We start from the raw sequence: 19295 nt of genomic DNA on the forward strand, positions 1-19295 counted from the left end.
ATTCACTTTTTTTTTAAACCTTGAAGGTTTGACCTGTTTATGTTTAGATGTTTATTTATTTATTTATTTTACCCACAGAGATGATAATCATTCACCGAAACCTTGAGGCGTCCGCAGTAATTCAAGGCCTAGTGAAAGGTATCGCAGACCTCAGTGGATGTGGAATTGTGTACATTTTCAAAAGTGAATATTTGTCTGATTTCAGCTATTGTTCATCACTTCTTTTGCAGACAGAAATATCTTTACCGGTTTGATGATTGACCCAAGAACTAAAGCTTTGGTTTTGAATGGGAAACCTGGCCACTTGCAGTTTTATTCTCTCCAAAGTGATAAACAGTTATATAATGTAAGATTTTTGATCTGTTAACTAGCCTTAAAACTAATGAAATATCTTTATAGCACCACTGGCGTCAAGTAACTTATTGTATAGCTTCTAAAACAAGATCCTGTGCCTGTGTTATTTGAACATAGTATTATCAGTTGTTTATAGCATGATTCTAATGAGGCCACAGTTGCAGATGAAGTCTGCATGTAAGCCGGTTGGCACTGTTGTGTGCGCTCTATTTTATTCTGTTTAAGACTACACTCTAAATTAACTGTCGCACACATCTGTGCCTTTGAGTCATAAGGATAGGCAATGAGAATATGGATTAACAATACAGACCTGTCTCTGCTTTGTGGTGAAACAGTATCATATGTACATGCTGAAGATAAAATCTTCAGTGTAGATTAAAGAGGAACACTTCCCATAATCCTGGTAAATGCAATCCAGAATTTCTACTTTTTCTTTAGTGCCCCACAGTACCCTTTACAGATTTCTATCACAGCCACTGTAACACTTTATCTCTTTCTCTCCAACACCTTTAAACCTCTCAAAGAAAGGAAACTTATTGATCTTTGTACATTTCTAGTGCAGTGCCTGGAAATAGTAGCACTTAGTACATTTTTAGTAAATAGATGAGGAAACAATAAAAGAAACAATTATAAAGAAAATGCTGGCCTATTTAAAATGTTGTGCTTTTTTCACTTCTTAAAAATTGTAGGTTTCATTTTTGCTCTCCTTGTTTCTAGTGATGTGGAATCTAGCCTTGAGATTTTATGTAAAGCTATTTGTTCTTAGAAACAAAAGAAAAGCATTACTGTAACCTAAAGTTCTGCTGTATCATATAAATGGAGCATAGTCGTTACTAAAATTTAAGGTCATTGAAGAATCATCACCACCAAATTGGTATTATATAATATGCTCCATGTTTTCAATGGCAATTTTGATGTCTGTAAGTAATGATTAGTTCATTTTTCTCTTTACCTAAAAATCTGTTACTGTAGATTCCAGAAGGTATCTATGACGTGGTTAATTACCATTCCTTGAATGCTTTAACGTGTATGTATTTACATTAATAAGAATTTTGGATTTTTTTTTTAACCCATCAGTTAGATATTATACAGCAAGAATATATCAATGATTATGGTCTGATCCAAATTGAGCTAACAAAGGCTGCATTTGGCTGCTATGGTAATTGGCTTGCAACGGTGGAACAACGTCAAGAAAAGGAAACTGAGCTTGAATTGCAAATGAAACTGTGGACATATAATAAGAAAACACAAGGGTAATACTACCTATATAGACATTAATTTCAGAGCAGAAAATTATTTGACTTTCTAGTTTCAATTGTTGGTCTTTACGATGTTTCATTTTGTTAAATTTATATTAAGAGAAATGAAGGAGGTGTTATTCCTCTAATACAGCCTTTATGCTTTCTGCTCTGAGAAAGCATTGGTGTCCTCCAAATTATGAGTCACCTCATTGCATAAATAAGGAAACATGGAGAAGTGATACCCCCAAGAACACATACCTACTTCCAGGCAAATCCAGGATTAGAATGCAAAGGTCTTAGTTCCTTAGCTCTTTTGTGTTATATTACCTTCTTTGGGAAAATGGCAGTGGTAGGTGGTAGAGGTGTGGTGTGGTATAGTCTTGATTAGATAAGGAGCCCACTAGTTTCTCATACCATGGCTGTAATAGCAATTTATCAAGTCCTTGCTTGTCAAGAACTGGGCTTAGTGCTTTTGTGCCCATTGTCTTGTGAATCTTCACAAGATAATCTTTCATTCACAGCAGTGTCCTGTCAAGCCAGAAACAAGCTTTGAGAGGTAGTTTGGATGACTTTAAATATTAAGTATTGACCAGGGCAGTGAAATAGGTAATGTTCTTTCTGTACCGTCTTGCCACAAATAAGGGCTTTCATAGCCATTTCCTTTTTTGCTTATTTTCAAAAGAGTGAGGTATCTGTGTTCTACACAATTTCCCTGCAGTTTAGTATAGTAGCCTTTCAAGTATCATTTTTTGATGACCCCTGTTTTATACTCATTCTGTACCAGTAAGCTGACACTATTTATAATCATCTCTGTTATGTACGTTACACAAGGCCAGAGGTAATGTGTTAGAACTCTTTGCATCCTGTGGCCATTAGTGACAGAACACTCAAGTGTTTGTCATGCTAGGTGATAATATATCAGTTGCTCATTCCTAAAGATGCTATTGTAAAATGTGCAATATGTAAGGAATTCTTAATACTCATATGATAGTGTATCATATTGCCCTGGTACAAAAATAAATTGGTTTCCTTCCTACTAGGTTTGTTCTCAATACAAAGGTTAACATGCCACATGAAGACCACATCACAGCTCTCTGTTTCTGTAATGCAGAAAAATCTGAAAACCCCACCTTGGTTACAACAAGTAAAGATGGTCACTTTAAAGTGTGGATATTAACAGATGATTCTGATATATACAGTAAGTTAACTTAAATATAATATGTCTGTATGTAGTGCACAGTTTTAAGAATTGATATATTTATCTCATGAATTGTATCCATTCTGGGAGGACATTTTCTACTTTGTTTAATTCTATAGGATATTGCCCAATTTCAAAAGATTTTAGAGATTACATTTTTACATGCCTTTTCTCCCAAATCTTTACTTATTTTATGACATTCTTGATTAATCGTGTACTAGTTATTCCAGTCTGTGAGGGTACAGTAAAAAGGGCTTTTGGAGTAGTCCCTTTACTGTTCCACTAGAGGAAGGTCAAGGTCTCTTGGAAGGGACGCAAATTTCAAATCAGTCAATGATTTGTAACTAAAATTTTGGAGAGGAGGTTTTTTGTTGTGTTTGTTTCTTAATCCATATTTCTTATAAATTCCGTAAAATATTATCTAGCATTTGTAGTATTTCTATGGTCTGTATTTTCACAGAAAAAGCTGTTGGCTGGACCTGTGATTTTGTGGGTAGTTATCACAAATACCAAGCAACTAACTGCTGTTTCTCCGAAGATGGCTCTTTACTAGCAGTTAGTTTTGAGGAAATAGTTACAATATGGGATTCGGAGACATGGGAACTTAAATGTACATTTTGTCAACGAGCTGGGAAAATAAGGTAGGTAAATAATTGGGGGAGTATGAAGTACTGGGTTTCTTTTTTTTTAAATTCAAACAAGTCTTTCCACATAGACTTTAGTAATTAATTTATGCTTTCTCCAGAGGTATCCTGTGGGTCAGTGGTGCCAGCAGCTAACCAAAATGCTGGGAAGCTAAAAAATACTGGGTTTATGAACCATGTGCATTAGTTTTCATGGTTGTACTACACAATAATAGAAGATATATATAAGCCTCAGTAGATCCAAACAATGTTTATTTTCTCAGTATTTTCATAAAAGCGATGTTAGGCTCGAACTTCATTGTTTGTAATAATGGCAAGAGAATGTAACAGTAGTATCTTCCATTTTATTTCCGGTAACTTGGGCATTTGAGGACAGAATGGGAAATGGCTGTTTCTAATTCCCAACATGTCTAATTCTGAATTTACTTTGTAAAACTTTCTTCAGAATTCATATTGCAGATTTTCCTCTTGAGACAAAGAAGCATAAGAAAGAGTTTTTGTTAAATAACTTGGTACGTTTCACATACATTTTCTCTATGTGTCAATTATTGTACCGTACAGCATATTAGAGAAAAGAATTGGTCATCAAATCTGTTTTCCTAAAGATACAAAATAGCTAAATAAACCTTTACTGTTGTGCTCCTTACCCTCTTCCCTGCAGAATAATTATGAACAAAAACATACATGTCTATCTAAAAATTTGCCTTGCACGAAGCTAGTACTGTGCAGGAAGTCTGCAGTCCTTTGTAACTACGTGTGCTAGAACTGACTTGTTAACTTCCTTGTTTTAATCTAGGCACCTTTGCTTTGGGAGATTGACTTGTTCCAAGTACCTTCTTGGTGCCACTGAAAATGGCATTCTGTGCTGTTGGAATCTGCTCAGTTGTGCATGTAAGATATTCTTTGCTATAAAGTGATGACAAAGCACACAGGAAGTGGACATTAACTAATCTTTGGCATTTTAGGACTTCTGGATGATATCTTCATATCTTTACCCAGAGAATATATAATTTTTTACGTGGTACATTGTACCACCAAACTTTGGAGTGCTATGCCTGTAATAATAGACTTTGATTACAGTTGACCCTTGAGCAATGCGGGCGTTAGGGTTGCCGACCCTCTGCGCAGTCAAAAATTCACTTATAACTTAGAGAGTCAGCCCTCTGTGGAGTCAGCCAACCTTGGATTGAGCAGTTACTGGTAGTACTTGCTATTTTAAAATCCACATGTATGTGGACCCTCACAGTTCAAATCCATGTTATTCAAGGGTCAACTGTATTTATAAGCTGCCTAATTGCCATCAGATCATCTTCCATTATCCTCACCTTTTCCCACTGTCTTCAGTGTATGACTTTGTTGCCCTCCATATTATCCATCCTCATAACAATTTGAGGAAAGTTTCTGATAGTTCATAATGCATATTAACCTGCAGTATTCCTGACAGCATTAAATTTGAATGTAGCCTATCACAATCCTCCTAACAAATGTGAACTTTGTGGCATTTTACTCATTCGAGTACATGTTTGGAAGACATTGTGGTTACTTTGTAATAATGTGTGTGATAACATTTTTTTAAATATTCTCTACAGTGATTCTGGTTAACATTTTGCCCACATTTAGCAGTAGTGGGAAAGCACCAGACAGAAGTTGCACTGCTTTAACTGTTTTTCTGCTTCTTGCCCCTCGTTTTAGTGCAGACTTCCACAGATTATGTCAGTGTGTTCTCCATGTATTATCTGGAATGGTAAAATCCCTCTTCCTAAAAATAATAGAATTGATTGTCCCAATAAATATTGAGTACCTAGTTTAAATAACAAGCTTAAGAAAGCTTTTGGTAAATCTCTTCTTAGAAGTGAATCACTTTTTTTCCCCCAGTGGAGTGGAGTGCAAAATTAAATGTGAGAGTTATGGAACCTGATCCCAATTCAGAGAATATTGCTGCAGTCTCTCAGTCTTCCATGGGTTCAGACTGTAAGTACAGACCATTCTTTGACAGAAGAAGTCTATTACCTAAATTTTCTTTTTAACACCTTTAATATAATTTGATTTAAACTTACCTTCAAATCAGATGTCCATTTGAAGCCATTTGCCTGACCACTGCCCTTCCTTTTTTGAGTTCCAGCTCTAGCACATCCCTCATTTTTCAACATGTCATTTGCTACTCAGCCTTCAAAATCCAAGAGACATTTTGCCTCTTTGAAGCATTCCTAAATCCCCCAAGGAGCTTTTATCATTCCTCTATGATCTTGAAGCTCTTTATACAGATCTCTGTTCTAGTGCTTAAGACAAAATACTGCCATAGTATTTTGGTGTCTGTTTTCTGCAGTTGACCCTGCTCTCAGAAACAGAAATTTTTGTTTCTGTTTTTCATCTTCAAAGCCCTCATTCCTAACCGGCTTGGCACATAGTAAGCATCAAGTAGATATTTGTTGACTCAAAGCCTAAAATAATCATGACCTTATCAATTTATTCAATGGGGTAAGTCCCAGGATGAGTGTGATCTGCCAATCTGAGGCTGAAACTAACCTTTGCAGGCAAAATGTTGTTGTTTGGTTTTTTTTTCTCTAGTGTTTGTGTTTAGACCTAGCGAGCCAAGGCCATTGTATATTCAAAAAAACATCTCCAGAGAGGAAGTCCAGTGGGGAGTGTTTGTTCCACGAGATGTCCCTGAATCATTCACCTCAGAAGCCTACCAGTGGCTGAACAGATCGCAGTTTTACTTCCTAACAAAATCACAGGTAACCATCCACCTCAGAAAAGGCGGTCATCTCTTATGTGTGATTTTCAGTTGCTTTACTATTTGAGAGTAATAGCCCAGGGCAAGTGGAATAGTTTTATTAAAGGATTACTCCTTCTCTCCCCTCCCACTCCCCTGCCAAATCGTCTTACGTGCTCTGTACAGTCATATTACTGGTGGGAGTATATTAGCCCACACCTTTGGGGCTAAGTATTGCTTGCATTCATTCACTCCGTGACACCAAAAAAGATATGACCTAGAAGATAACTAGAATACTTTAAATTGTATTTATTAGAATGGCTCTTTTTTAATTTTAGTATTTGATTTACCATAAAGAAATCAGTGGCTTAAGTTTGACCCATCAGTTGAATTTTATTTCATTACCAATTCTTAAAAATGATCTTTGAGGACAATCTTACAACTGTCACAGCCGTTATTAAATACGTTTTCAATCTTGTATTACTTTTCTGTGAGCAGATACATTTATATCAAGAAGAAAAGTCAACATCATTTTCTAACTTTACCATTTAGATTTGCACTCTACAATTTATATTTTGCATCATTCATTGACCTCTCTTTTCAGAGTTTATTGACATTCAGTACACAGTCTCCAGAAGAGAAACTCACACCAACAAGCAAACAGGTATGTTCTAGTCACTCGTGGTGCAGATCATGCACATTGCCTCTCTGCAAAGATAAAGTTATCTTTTAGAACTCAGCTATGAGAAAAATGTTTTACCTGCCCTAAAGTGGAATTAAAATTACATACTTAGAAACTACTTGCTTTGTTTGATGGGATAGTGCTCTTTGAAAATGTAGTCTCAATTTGTAACAGCAGTAATATATGCTTGTGATTTAAAGAATCAAATAGTTCTACAAGACTTCTTGGGGAAAACTTGAACATCACCACCACTGCTGTTACCCACAAAGATACTCTCAACTCTTTGAGTTGAAGTTTTTATTTACTTCCGTATCTCTAAGAAACATGTTTATATTGCTAATGCCGTATTTTTTAGATCTAGGTATTATTTGTTAACTCTGATCTATTGAAGTTTCTTTCACACCACTCCCGCCATATACATAACATACCCCCACATATTTTCTGTCGCCTAATTTTTCCAGTATAGATAAATTGGTCAGGTCACTGTTCATCCTTAAACATGTAAACACAATTCATAGCTGAGCCACATAGTAATAAACAGGTTGTTTTTCCTTTTGTGACCAACTTCTTTTCTCTGGAGTTAATGATTGCCTTCTTTTTTCATTTGCTCAGTTTCCTATTTACTTCTCACCTAATTCACCCCTAATCTCTACCCTGTAAGTCCTCTCTCATTATTTTCAGACATATTAGGTATTCTTTCGAGTCTTGAAGAAATATTTTCAAGAGCCTCTGACCTTCTTTCTGAACTGATTGCCCTGTAAACCTGCTGCACAGTAATCATCTTAGGATCTACATTTGCTACCATTCTGGGGGTTTATCCACATCTACTGTAATAGATCCTGTAGTTTTTCTCCTTCTTTGGTCACTCCCTTGCTTTGGTAAAGCACAGCCTATTGGTGCATGGGAAGTAAATTTAAGACATTGCATGTTTGGACATGCTTTTATTCTCTCCCATTGGATTGGTTGGTTGCGTAGAGTTCTAGGTTGAAAATCATTTTGTCTTAGAACTTTGAAGATACTGTCTTATACTTTATCTGTATCCTGACTTGTTTATTTTTCTCTGAAAATTCATTGAATTCGTTTAACATTTTTTTGTTGATCATTACTGTATGTTCTAGACATTTGGGATATATCAGTGAGCAAAAGAGTCAGGTCTCTAAACTAGTGGTGTTTATAGTCTAACAGGAAGATAATAACATCAAGTAAGTAAAATATATAGTATTTTAGAAGGCAATAAGAATTATGGGAGGAGGAATGGTGGGAAAGGGAATGTGGAGTGCAGTTTGCCTTTTTAAATAAAGCAGTCAAAACAGGCTTTAATGAAAAGACTTTGACTTTTCCTCTGAGTTAAATGTAGAGCCCCCTTCGAGGGTTTTAATCAAAAAACTGTCTAAGGAGAAGAATTAATTCTTTGCCTTCATTTTCTCTAGAACTGCTATTTTTTACTGCTGGACCTTCTAGAATGGTGCTCTCTAATATTCTTATTTTTTCTCTTGTTTTCTTCCTGTTGTCTGAGAGGCTTCCTCCTCTTTTCATCTGATCCTCTAATTTTTTTCTTTCTCTTAACATGGTTCATTTCCATTAGGTTTTTATTTCCAATCTGTTTTGGAGATTTTCATCAAAGTCTCATGACTCTTGGCTATCTGCTCTTATTTAAAAGTGAGCAAAATCACCATTTGGAGGTTTTCTACCTAGGTGGAACTTGACCTCTGGCCTCCACTATCTGCCTGAGCTATTACGAGAAAATCTCCAAAAGTCATTATTTTTAGAACTTTTTCTCTTAGATTGGTCAAATTGTCCAGATAAAATTCTTCCAATTTCTTGCCTAAAAGATGTCAACCTGGCTGCCAGTGTTCTGAGAAGCACCCTCTATGGAACACAACTGCCTTCAGCTGTGAGGGCACCTCCGCCCCACCACACACCAAGCCATCCTTTCTAAAGACACACTTTATTTTGCTCTTCAAGGAACATACTGCCAGCCCTCTGCTGGGGTTGAGGAGGAGATCTGGAAACCTGAATGCTCTCTAAATAGACCTTCAACCAGGCTAACTGGTTTCTTTCTTTTTTTTTTTTTAGCTTTTTACAGAGGAGGTACTGTTACTATTAGTACCAATTCTTGAGTGTTTGCGGGATTCTGCAGTATAAATGGGGATGCTTTTAGCTTTCTTCACCACCAGCTTAGAATCCTGCTTTCTCAGGTCTACTAAGTTAGCTACCACCATTCAAACTACTTTTCACTTTCCATATCACACAGTGTCTTTAGTACTGTGGATTTATGCTCTTTTGAAAACCTGTTTGCTGCCATTTTTGTAGGATTGGGGGCCTAAGTAGTGGTGGATGCACATTTTGTTCTGTCATCGAAGTGTCTGCTGTTAGCTTTTCACATAGTAAATTGACTGCCCTCAGTTGCTTTACCTGTGAAATGAAACAATCATACTAGATAATTTCTATAGTTCCTTCCATCGGACATGTTATGACTGTGATACTTCTTTTTTGTGTGTGTGTGGTACGCGGGCCTCTCACTGTTGTGGCCTCTCCCGTTGCGGAGCACAGGCTCTGGACGTGCCGGCTCAGCGGCCATGGCTCACGGGCGCAGCCGCTCCGTGACATGTGGGATCTTCCCAGACCGGGGCACGAACCCATGTCCCCTGCATCGTCAGGCGGACTCTCAACCACTGCGCCACCAGGGAAGCCCTGTGATACTTCTTATTGCCTCAAAGGCAGTTCCTCTTCTTTAGTGAAGTAATTTATTTCCCTTTGTCTTAAATCCTTCCAGCTATTAGCAGAAGAAACTCTTCCAACAACCCCATTTTATTTCATATTGGGAAAGCACAGGCAGCAACAGCAGGATGACAAGTTAAATGAAGCTTTGGAGAATGAACTGGTACAACTACCCTTAACAGAAAACATACCTGCAATTAGTGAGGTAAGTAATTATTAATTACTTATTAGTGTGAAACATAAGTTTATTATAATATTAATAGTGTAAATTAATTGCTTATACCAATATGAAATGGGTTATATGCAATAAAGTTCCTTAAGTTAGAGTTTATTTATACAGTCAATCTGTAACAACTAATTTTTAAATAATCATTTATACACTGTGCAATTTTTTTTGGAATTTTTGGATTTTATTTATTTTTTTATACAGCAGGTTCTTATTAGTTATCTATTTTATACATATTAGTGTAAACATGTCAATCCCAATCTCCCAGTTAATCCCACCACCACCACCACCACCCTCTGCCACGTTCCCCCCTTGGTTTCCATACCTTTGTTCTCTACACCTGTGTCTCTATTTCTGCCCTGCAAACCAGTTCATCTGTAACATTCCTCTAGGTTCCACATACATGTGTTAATATATGATATTTGTTTTTCTCTTTCTGACTTACTTCACTCTGTATGACAGTCTCTAGGTCCATCCACGTCTCTACAGATGATCCAATTTTGTTCCTTTTTATGGCTGAGTAATGTTCCATTGTATATTTGTACCACATCTTCTTTATCCATTCGTCTGTCGATGGGCATTTAGGTTGCTTCCATGACCTGGCTTTAGTAAATAGTGCTGCAATGCACATTGGGGTGCATGTGTCTTTTTGAATTACGGTTTTCTCTGGGTATATACCCAGTAGTGGGATTGCTGGGTTATACGGTAGTTCAATGTTTAGTTTTTGAAGGAACCTCCATGCTGTTCTCCATAGTGGCTGTATCAATTTACATTCCCACCAACAGTGCAAGAGGGTTCCCTTTTCTCCACACCCTCTCCAGCATTTATTGTCTGTAGATTTTCTTATGATGCCCATTCTAACTGGTGTGAGGTGATACCTCATTGTACTTTTGATTTGCATTTCTCTAATAATTAGTGATGTTGAGCAGCTTTTCATGTGTTTCTTGGCCATCTGTATGTCTTCTTTGGAGAAATGTTTATTTAGGTCTTCTGCCCATTTTTGCATTGGGTTGTTTGTTTTTTTAATATTGAGCTGCATGAGCTGTTTATATATTTTGGAGATTAATCCTTTGTCCATTGATTCGTTTGCAAATATTTTCTCCCATTCTGAGGGTTGTCTTTTTGTGTTGTTTGTGGTTTCCTTTGCTTTGCAAAAGCTTGTAAGTTTCATTAGGTCCCATTTGTTTATTTTTGGTCTCATTTCCATTACTCTAGGAGGTGGATCAAAAAAAGGTCTTGCTGTGATTATGTCAAAGAGTGTTCATCCTATGTTTTCCTCTAAGAGTTTTATAGTGTCCGGTCTTACATTTAGGTCTCTAATCTGTTTTGAGTTTATTTTTGTGTATGGTGTTAGGGAGTGTTCTAATTTCATTCTTTTATGTGTAGCTGTCCAGTTTTCCCAGCAACACTTATTGAAGAGGCTGTCTTTTCTCCATTGTATATCCTTGCCTCCTGTGTCATAGATTAGTTGACCATGGGTGCGTGGGTTTATCTCTGGGCTTTCTATCCTGTTCCATTGATCTATATTTCTGTTTTTGTGCCAGTACCATATTTTATTGATTACTATAGCTTTGTAGGGTAGTCTGAAGTCAGGGAATCTGAATCTCCAGCTCCATTATTTTCCCTTAAGACTGCTTTGGCTATGCGGGGTCTTTTGTGTCTCCATACAAATTTTCATGTATTTTGTTCTAGTTCTGTAAAAAAAAGCCATTGGTAATTTGATAGGGATTGCATTGAATCTGAAGATTGCTTTGGGTAGTATTGTCATTTTCACAATACTGATTCTTCCAATCCAAGAACATGGTATATCTCTGCATCTGTTTGTGTCATCTTTGATTTCTTTCATCAGTGTCTTATAGTTTTCTGAGTACAGGTCTTTTACCTCCTTAGGTAGCTTTATTCCTAAGTATTTTATTCTTTTCGTTGCAATGGTGACTGGGATTGTTTCCTTAATTTCTCTTTCTGATCTTTCGTTGTTGGTGTATAGGAATGCAAGAGATTTCTGTGCATTAATTTTGTATCCTGCAACTTTACCAGATTCATTGATTAGCTCTAGTAGTTTCCTGGTGTTATCTTTAGAATTCTCTATGTATAGTATCATGTCATCTACAGACAGTGACGGTTTTACTTCTTTTCCAGTTTTGATTCCTTTTATTTCTTTTTCTTCTCTGATTGCTGTGGCTAGGACTTCCAAAACTATGTTGAATAATAGTAGCAAGAGTGGACATCCTTGTCTTGTCCCTGATCTTAGAAGAAATGCTTTCAGTTTTCACCCTTTAGAATGATGTTTGCTATGGGTTTGTCATATATGGCCTTTATTATGTTGAGGTAGGTTCCCTCTGTGCCCACTTTCTGGAGAGTTTTTATCATAAATGGGTGTGGAATTTTGTCAAAAGCTTTTTCTGCGTCAATTGAGATGATCATACGGTTTTTCTTCTTCAGTTTGTTAATATGGTATATCACATTGGTTGATTTGCATATATTGAAGAATCCTTGCATCCCTGGGATAAATCCCACTTGATCATGCTGTATGATCCTTTTAATGTGTTGTTGGATTCTGTCTGCTAGTATTTTGTTAAGGATTTTTGCATCTATATTCATCGGTGATATTGGTCTGTAATTTTCTTTTTTTGTAGTATCTTTGGTTTTGGTATTAGGGTGATGGTGGCCTCATAGAATGAATCTGCAATTTTTTGGAAGAGTTTGAGAAGGATGTGTGTTAGCTCCTCTCTAAATGTGTGATAGAATTCACCTGTGAAGCCATCTGGTCCTGGACTTTTGTTTGTTGGAAGATTTTTAAGCACAGTTTCAATTTCATTACTTACGATTGGTCTGTTCATATTTTCTGTTTCTTCCTGATTCAGTCTTGGAAGGTATACCTTTCTAAGAATTTGTCCATTTCTTCCAGGTTGTCCATTTTATTGGCATAGACTTGCTTGTAGTAGTCTCTTATGATGCTTTGTATTCCTGCAGTGTCTGTTGTAATTTCTCCTTTTTCATTTCTAATTTTATTGATTTGAGTCCTCTCCCTCTTTTACTTTTTCTTTCTTTTTTTTTTTTTTTTTTGGTCAGCTTTGCTTGTGGTTCAAGAGATTCTGCAGAGGACAGTCACTGTGGCCAGTGACAACAGTGATGCCGTGTGTGTGTATGCGAGTATAAGCATCCCTCAGAACGTAAGCTGCCATACTTGACTCTATGTTGGAATCTCGCAAGGAGTTTTTAAAAATAAGGAAAAATTTTTTTTATGAAAAAGCCTTGGCTGCACTCTAGACCAGTCAAATCAGAATCCCTGGAGTGGGACCCATGAATTGGTATTTTTAAAAACCTCTTTTTCTTGATGAGTCTGGCTAAAGGTTTATCAATTTTATCTTCTCAAAGAACCAGCTTTTAGTTTTATTGATCTCTGCTATTGTTTTCTTTGTTTCTATTTTATTTATTTCTGCTCTGATCTTTATTAGCTTCTACTAACTTTGGATTTTGTTTGTTCTTCTTTCTCTAGTTCCTTTAGGTGTAAGTTTAGATTGTTTATTTGAGATGTTTCTTGAGGTAGGCTTGTATTGCTATAAACTTCCCTCTTAGAACTGCTTTTGCTGCACCCCATAGGTTTTGGATTGTCATGTTTTCGTTGTCATTTGTCTCCAGGTATTTTTTAATTTCCTCTTTGATTTCTTCAGTGTTCTGTTGGTAACGTATTGTTTAGCCTCCATGTGTTTGCGTTTTTTACGTCTTTTTGCCTGTAATTGATTTCTAATCTCATAGCATTGTGGTCGGAAAAGATGCTTGATATGATTTCAGTTTTCTTAAATTTACTGGGGCTTGATTTGTGACCCAAGATGTAATCTATCCTGGAGAATGTTCCGTGTGCACTTAAGAAGGTGTAATCTGCTGTTTTTGGATGGCGTGCCCTATAAATAACAAATCTCTCTGGTCTGTTGTGTCATTTAAAGCTGTGTTTCCTTATTAATTTTCTGTCTGGATGATCTGTCCATTGGTGTAAGTGAGGTGTTACAATCCCCCACTATTATTGTGTTACTGTCGATTTCCTCTTTTATAGCCGTTAGCAGTTGCCTTCTGTATTGAGGTGCTCCTATGTTCGGTGCATATATAACTGTTATATCTTCTTCTTGGATTGATCCCTTGATCATTATGTTGTGTCCTTCTTTGTCTCTTGTAACATTCTTTATTTTAAAGTTTATTTTATCTGATATGAGTATTGCTACTCCAGCTTTCTTGTGATTTCCATTTGCATGGAATATCATTTTCCAGCCCCTTCACTTTCAGTCTGCATGTGTCCCTAGGTCTGAAGTGGGTCTCTTGTAGACAGCATATATATGGGTCTTGTTTTTGTATCCATTCAGCAAGCCTGTGTCTTTTGGTCGGAGCATTTAATCCATTCACATTTAAGGTAATACCAGTATGTATGTTCCTGTGACCATTTTCTTAATTGTTACAGGTTTGTTTCTGTAGGTCCTTTTCTCCCCTTGTGTTTCCCACTTAGAGAAGTTCCTTTAGCATTTGTTGTAGAGCTGGTTTGGTGGTGCTGAATTCTCTTAGCTTTTGCTTGTCTGTAAAACTTTTGATTTCTCCATCGAATCTGAATGAGATCCTTGCTGGGTAGAGTAATCTTGGTTGTAGGTTCTTCCCTTTCATCACTTTAAATATATCATGCCACTCCCTTCTGGCTGGCAGAGTTTCTGCTGAGAAATCAGCTGTTAACCTTATGGGAGTTCCCTTGTATGTTATTTGTCATTTTATCCTTGTTGCTTTCAATAATTTTTCTTTGTCTTTAATTTTTGTCAATTTGATTACTATGTGTCTTAGTATGTTTCTCCTTGGGTTTATCCTGCCTGGGACTCTCTGCACTTCCTGGACTTGGGTGGCTATTTCCTTTCCCATGTTAGGGAAGTTTTCAACTCTGATCTCTTCAAGTATTTTCTCGGGTCCTTTCTCTCTCTCTTCTCCTTCTGGGACCCCTATAATGCGAATGTTGTTGCGTTTAATGTTGTCCCAGAGCTCTTTTAGGCTGTCTTCATTTCTTTTCATTCTTTCTTCTTTATTCTGTTCCCTGGTAGTGAATTCCACCATTCTGTCTTCCAGGTCACTTATCCGTTCTTCTGCCTCAGTTATTCTGCTATTGATTCCTTCTGGGTGTAGTTTTCATTTCAGTTATTGTATTGTTCATCTCTGTTTGTTTGTTCTTTAATTCTTCTAGGTGTTTGCTCTTTAGTTTTTCTAGGTCTTTGCTAAACATTTCTTGCATCTTCTCGATCTTTGCCTGTATTCTTTTTCTGAGGTCCTGGATCATATTCACTATCATTAATTATATTCACTGTCATTATTCTGAATTCTTTTTCTGGAAGGTTGCCTATCTCCACTTCATTTAGTTCTTCTGGAGTTTTGTTCCTTCATCTGGTACAAAGTCCTTGTCTTTTAATTTTGTTTGTCTTTCTATGAATGTGGTTTTTGTTTCACAAGCTGCAGAATTGTAGTTCTTGCTTCTGCTGTCTGCCGTCTGGTGGATGAGGCTATCTAAGAGGCTTGTGCAAGCTTCCTGCTGGGAGGGAATGATGGTGGGTGGAGCTGGGTGTTGCTATGGTGGGCAGAGCTTGGTAAAACTTTAATTTGCTTGTTGGTTGTTTGGCCTGAGGCGACCCAGCACTGGAGCATACCGGGCTCTTTGGTGGGGCTAATGGCAGGCTCTGGGAGGGCTCACACCAAGGAGTACTTCCCAGAACTTCTGCTGCCAGTGTCCTTGTCCCTATGGTGAGCCACAGCCACCCCCCACCTCTGTAGGAGACCCTCCAGCACTAGCAGATAGGCCTGGTTCAGTCTCCATTGGGTTAGGAGACTAACCACTCGTCCTTCCCCTGGGTCCTGATGCACACACTACTTTGTGTGTGCCCTCCAAGAGTGGAGTCTCTGTTTCCCCCAGTTCTGTGGAAGTTCTGCAATCAAATCCCACTAGCCTTCAAAGTCTGATATTTCTAAGAATTCCTCCTCCTGTTGCTGGACCCCCAGGTTGGGAAGCCTGACATGGGGCTCAGAACCTTCACTCCAGTGGGTGGACTTCTGTGGTATAAGTGTTCTCCAGTTTGTAGTCACCCACCCAGCAGTTACTGGATTTGATTTTATTTTGATTGCGCCCTTCCTACCATCTCATTGCAGCTTCTCCTTTGTCTTTGGATGTGGGATATCTTTTTTGGTGAGTTCCAGTGTCTCCCTGTCGATGACTGTTCAGCAGTTAGTTGTGATTCCGGTGTTCTCACAAGAGGGAGTGAGCACACATCTTTCTACTCCAGCACGTTGAACCAGTCTATATACTGTGCAACTTTAATTCCCAAACTAAATGGCCTAAAACTTACAATTTCTGATTACTGTAGCCTGACATGGTTTTGGGGGGAGGGGTTATTTGCATAAAAGTAGGGAGTTCTTTTTTTAATCTATTTTTTTAATTATTAATTTTATTTATTTATCGGCTGCGTTGGGTCTTTGTTGTTGCGTGCATGCTTTCTCTAGTTGCGGCGAGCGGGGGCCACTCTTCGTTGCAGTGTGCAGGCTTCTCATTGAGGTGGCTTCTCTTGTTTCAGAGCACAGGCTCTAGGTGCACAAGCTTCAGTAGTTGTGGCACGTGGGCTCAGTAGTTGTGGTGCCTGGGTTTAGTTGCTCTGTGGCATGTGGGATCTTCGGGATCTTCCCAGACCAGGGCTCAAACCCATGTCCCCCTGCATTGGCAGGCAGATTCTTAACCACTGCACCACCAGGGAGCCCCAAAAGTAGGGAGTTCTTTGGTTTGGTTTTTCTGTGGGGAGAGCCTACTGTTGATGAAAGCCTTGGCATTTCATCTTTTTAAATGAAACCATGTTTTTCTGTTTTACTGTAGCTTCTTCACACTCCAGCCCATGTACTGCCATCTGCTTCTTTCCTGTGCTCCATGTTTGTAAATTCATTGCTGCTATCTAAGGAGACTAAGAGGTAAGGCAGTTCATAAGATATGTTTAGATACTGTTTTGAGAAACAGGATGGTTTGTGTTATCCTTGATTAGAATATTCTTTCCCTGTGTTTCTCTTTATTTCAGCTTTGACCTATAGTTAAAGGATATAGGATTACTAAGTCAAATAAGTAAAATTCATTGAAACTAAATATCAGAGATCTTTCGTGGTAATGTTTTAAGGGTTTCAAAATTTCATGTTTTATAAATTTACCTGTTCTTTTATAATAATCCATAATTTTTAAAGTGTGTTCAGTAACAAGAACTTTCATTTATTTTGTTCATGATTGTTTTTTCATAGATACCTTAGATTGGAAAGTTATTGTTTAGAAATATTTTTTAATAGTAATTGTTGTATTTCATTCTGTTATTGTTAAAGTGCTGAAGAAATTCCTGATGATGTCAGTATGGAAGAAGAAAAAGAAAGTGTTGATTCAGATGAAGAAAATAATTTCACTGAAGAGGTCCAGGATACAAATAACACAGATTTGGGAAAAGACATTATACATCAGTTGTCAAAATCTGAAGAAAAGGAACTGAGAAAATTTAGGAAAGTAGACTACAGCTGGATGACTGCTCTTTAAGCCTTGGAGAATAGGGAGAGGGTTTTTACACTTTGTGTTTTTTTGTTTTGTGGGGTTTTTTTGTTTGTTTTTGTTGTATGTTGCTATTCCAGAATTCTGTTTTAATGTTATTTCTGTTCATAAAATGTTAAATATTAACAGGCTCTACTTTTTAAATGACTGGTAATATTAAGCTATATTTGCATCATGTTTTAGTTGCTATATACATCATCTCATTTCACTTACCAGCCCTATAGAGTAGCTAGATATTTTCTTCACAGGTGCTATAGCAGAGCTGGGACTTGAATTTTTACAGCGTAAGTCCCCGTCTGCAATTCGTAGATAGATAGATACAAAAAGTCAAAAGGTTTTGTTGATGATGTTAAGTTCAAAATTCATTTGGTGGCCAAATATGACCTGAACTGATATGAGGTTCTCTGTAGTCTTGTTTGATCCCTCTTAGAGTATTTCTCATAGAGAAATTTAGAGGAATGATTTGATTATGGTGGTATTTCACAGACCCCACTAAGGATTTTATATAATATGAGCTGCCTGAAATCTGAAAAATTCTACATTCACATCATCTAGTCACATATCTTTCGGGTAAGGTCTTTGTCTACTATACTTGTAAATACAATGTTCATGACAGCCTTGGCAGATAAGAAGAGCTGGTATTACTCTGTCAGTGTTATGCCTGTTTACACGGAGTCAAATAACAACTACTTTTTAACCACAGTCCCATTGCTAGTAGAAAAGAATGCAAGACTCCTGTATTACCTTAAAGTAGTGAAATTTCTACATTTTAACCACTTAGCATTTAGAGTTTTCCAGTTCCATGATACACTTCCATAAAATTTATATTTAAAAAGTTAATGCAAAAACAAGTGTACACATCACAAAAGCACATCTCAGGGAATGTTCACAAAATTGCTGTAAGTGGCTTTTTAAGTATGTCTGAGTCAGTATCCAAGTAAGATCTATACATTTCATTTAAATAGCTAGATTGAGATATAGATAACTCACAAACTATGCAGTTCACCCATTTAAAGTATACAGGTCAGCAGTTTTTAGTATATTCAGAGTTGCACACCATCACCACAGTCAATTTTAGAACATTTTCATCACCCCACAACTCAACCCATTGCCAGTCACTCCCCATTACTCCCAGTCTGCCCCACCCCACACACAACCACTAATACGTCTGTCTCTATAAATTTGCCTAGTCTGCATATTGCATAAAAATAGAATCATAATATGTGGGCTTTGTGACTGGTTTCTTTTCACTTAGCATTCATTCTGCAGCATGTATCAGTACTTCATTTCTTTTTATTATTTTCATTTCACCTGTTTGTTTATATACCTAGGAGCAGAACTACTGAGTCACTTGGTAACTCTATGGTTAACTTTTTGAAGAATCACAGAACTGTTTTACAAATCAGCTTCACCATTTTACATTATTTACATTATGTGGGATATAAATTGTTCCACAGTCTGATCCATTAAATTTTGGTCCCTTTGCAGGGTTAGTTTTTGAGGCCAGTGTTTGAGGTCCCTGGGAGGACTCTTTAGCTGGCATATGGATTAGCTTGTTGCTCTCATGGAGCTACTAGCTTCCCCTTAATTGCTTACCACCAAAATCTCCATTGTTTTCAAGAATACCTTAGGCTTGAACTTCACTCTATTTCAGATAACGTCAGAACTCTCTATTCTTATGGACTGTCTCGCCCCTGGGCAAAATCTCTCACCCGCTGCTCCAAAAAGGGGGGGTAGGGGGGATAAGGCACAGTGGACCCTCTCAGAGTGTCAGAGACACCCCTCTGCTTCACAAACAGTGGAGAAAATAGCCTCTGGTCTTTGTATCTCCTGACGTGGAACCTCTGCCCTAACCAGCTGGGGCAAGGACAGCCAGGTGACCAGTGTTCTCAGCCTGGGGAGTGGGGCTGACATAAGTTAATCATTTT

General features: G+C 37.5%; 1 protein-coding gene across 1 annotated transcript in view; it reads left to right on the forward strand.

Moving 5' to 3' along the window:
* Positions 1–18173, forward strand: part of WDR75 (WD repeat domain 75) — a gene marked incomplete at its 5' end in the record, with an annotated part of 41786 nt that extends 23613 nt beyond the window's left edge. The window contains 12 exons of the mRNA XM_082841740.1: positions 79–138; positions 231–346; positions 1432–1607; positions 2636–2793; positions 3254–3434; positions 4234–4328; positions 5313–5408; positions 6006–6175; positions 6758–6817; positions 9612–9761; positions 16663–16754; positions 17151–18173. Of these exons, the coding sequence (XP_082697866.1) occupies positions 79–138; positions 231–346; positions 1432–1607; positions 2636–2793; positions 3254–3434; positions 4234–4328; positions 5313–5408; positions 6006–6175; positions 6758–6817; positions 9612–9761; positions 16663–16754; positions 17151–17355 (1559 nt within the window). The 3' untranslated portion in view covers positions 17356–18173. The remainder of the gene's footprint in view (positions 1–78; positions 139–230; positions 347–1431; positions 1608–2635; positions 2794–3253; positions 3435–4233; positions 4329–5312; positions 5409–6005; positions 6176–6757; positions 6818–9611; positions 9762–16662; positions 16755–17150) is intronic.
* Positions 18174–19295: the final 1122 nt, after the last annotated feature.

The sequence above is a fragment of the Leucopleurus acutus genome, assembly GCF_964270905.1.
Source record: "Leucopleurus acutus genome assembly, chromosome: 6".
Taxonomy (NCBI): Eukaryota; Metazoa; Chordata; class Mammalia; order Artiodactyla; family Delphinidae; genus Leucopleurus; species Leucopleurus acutus.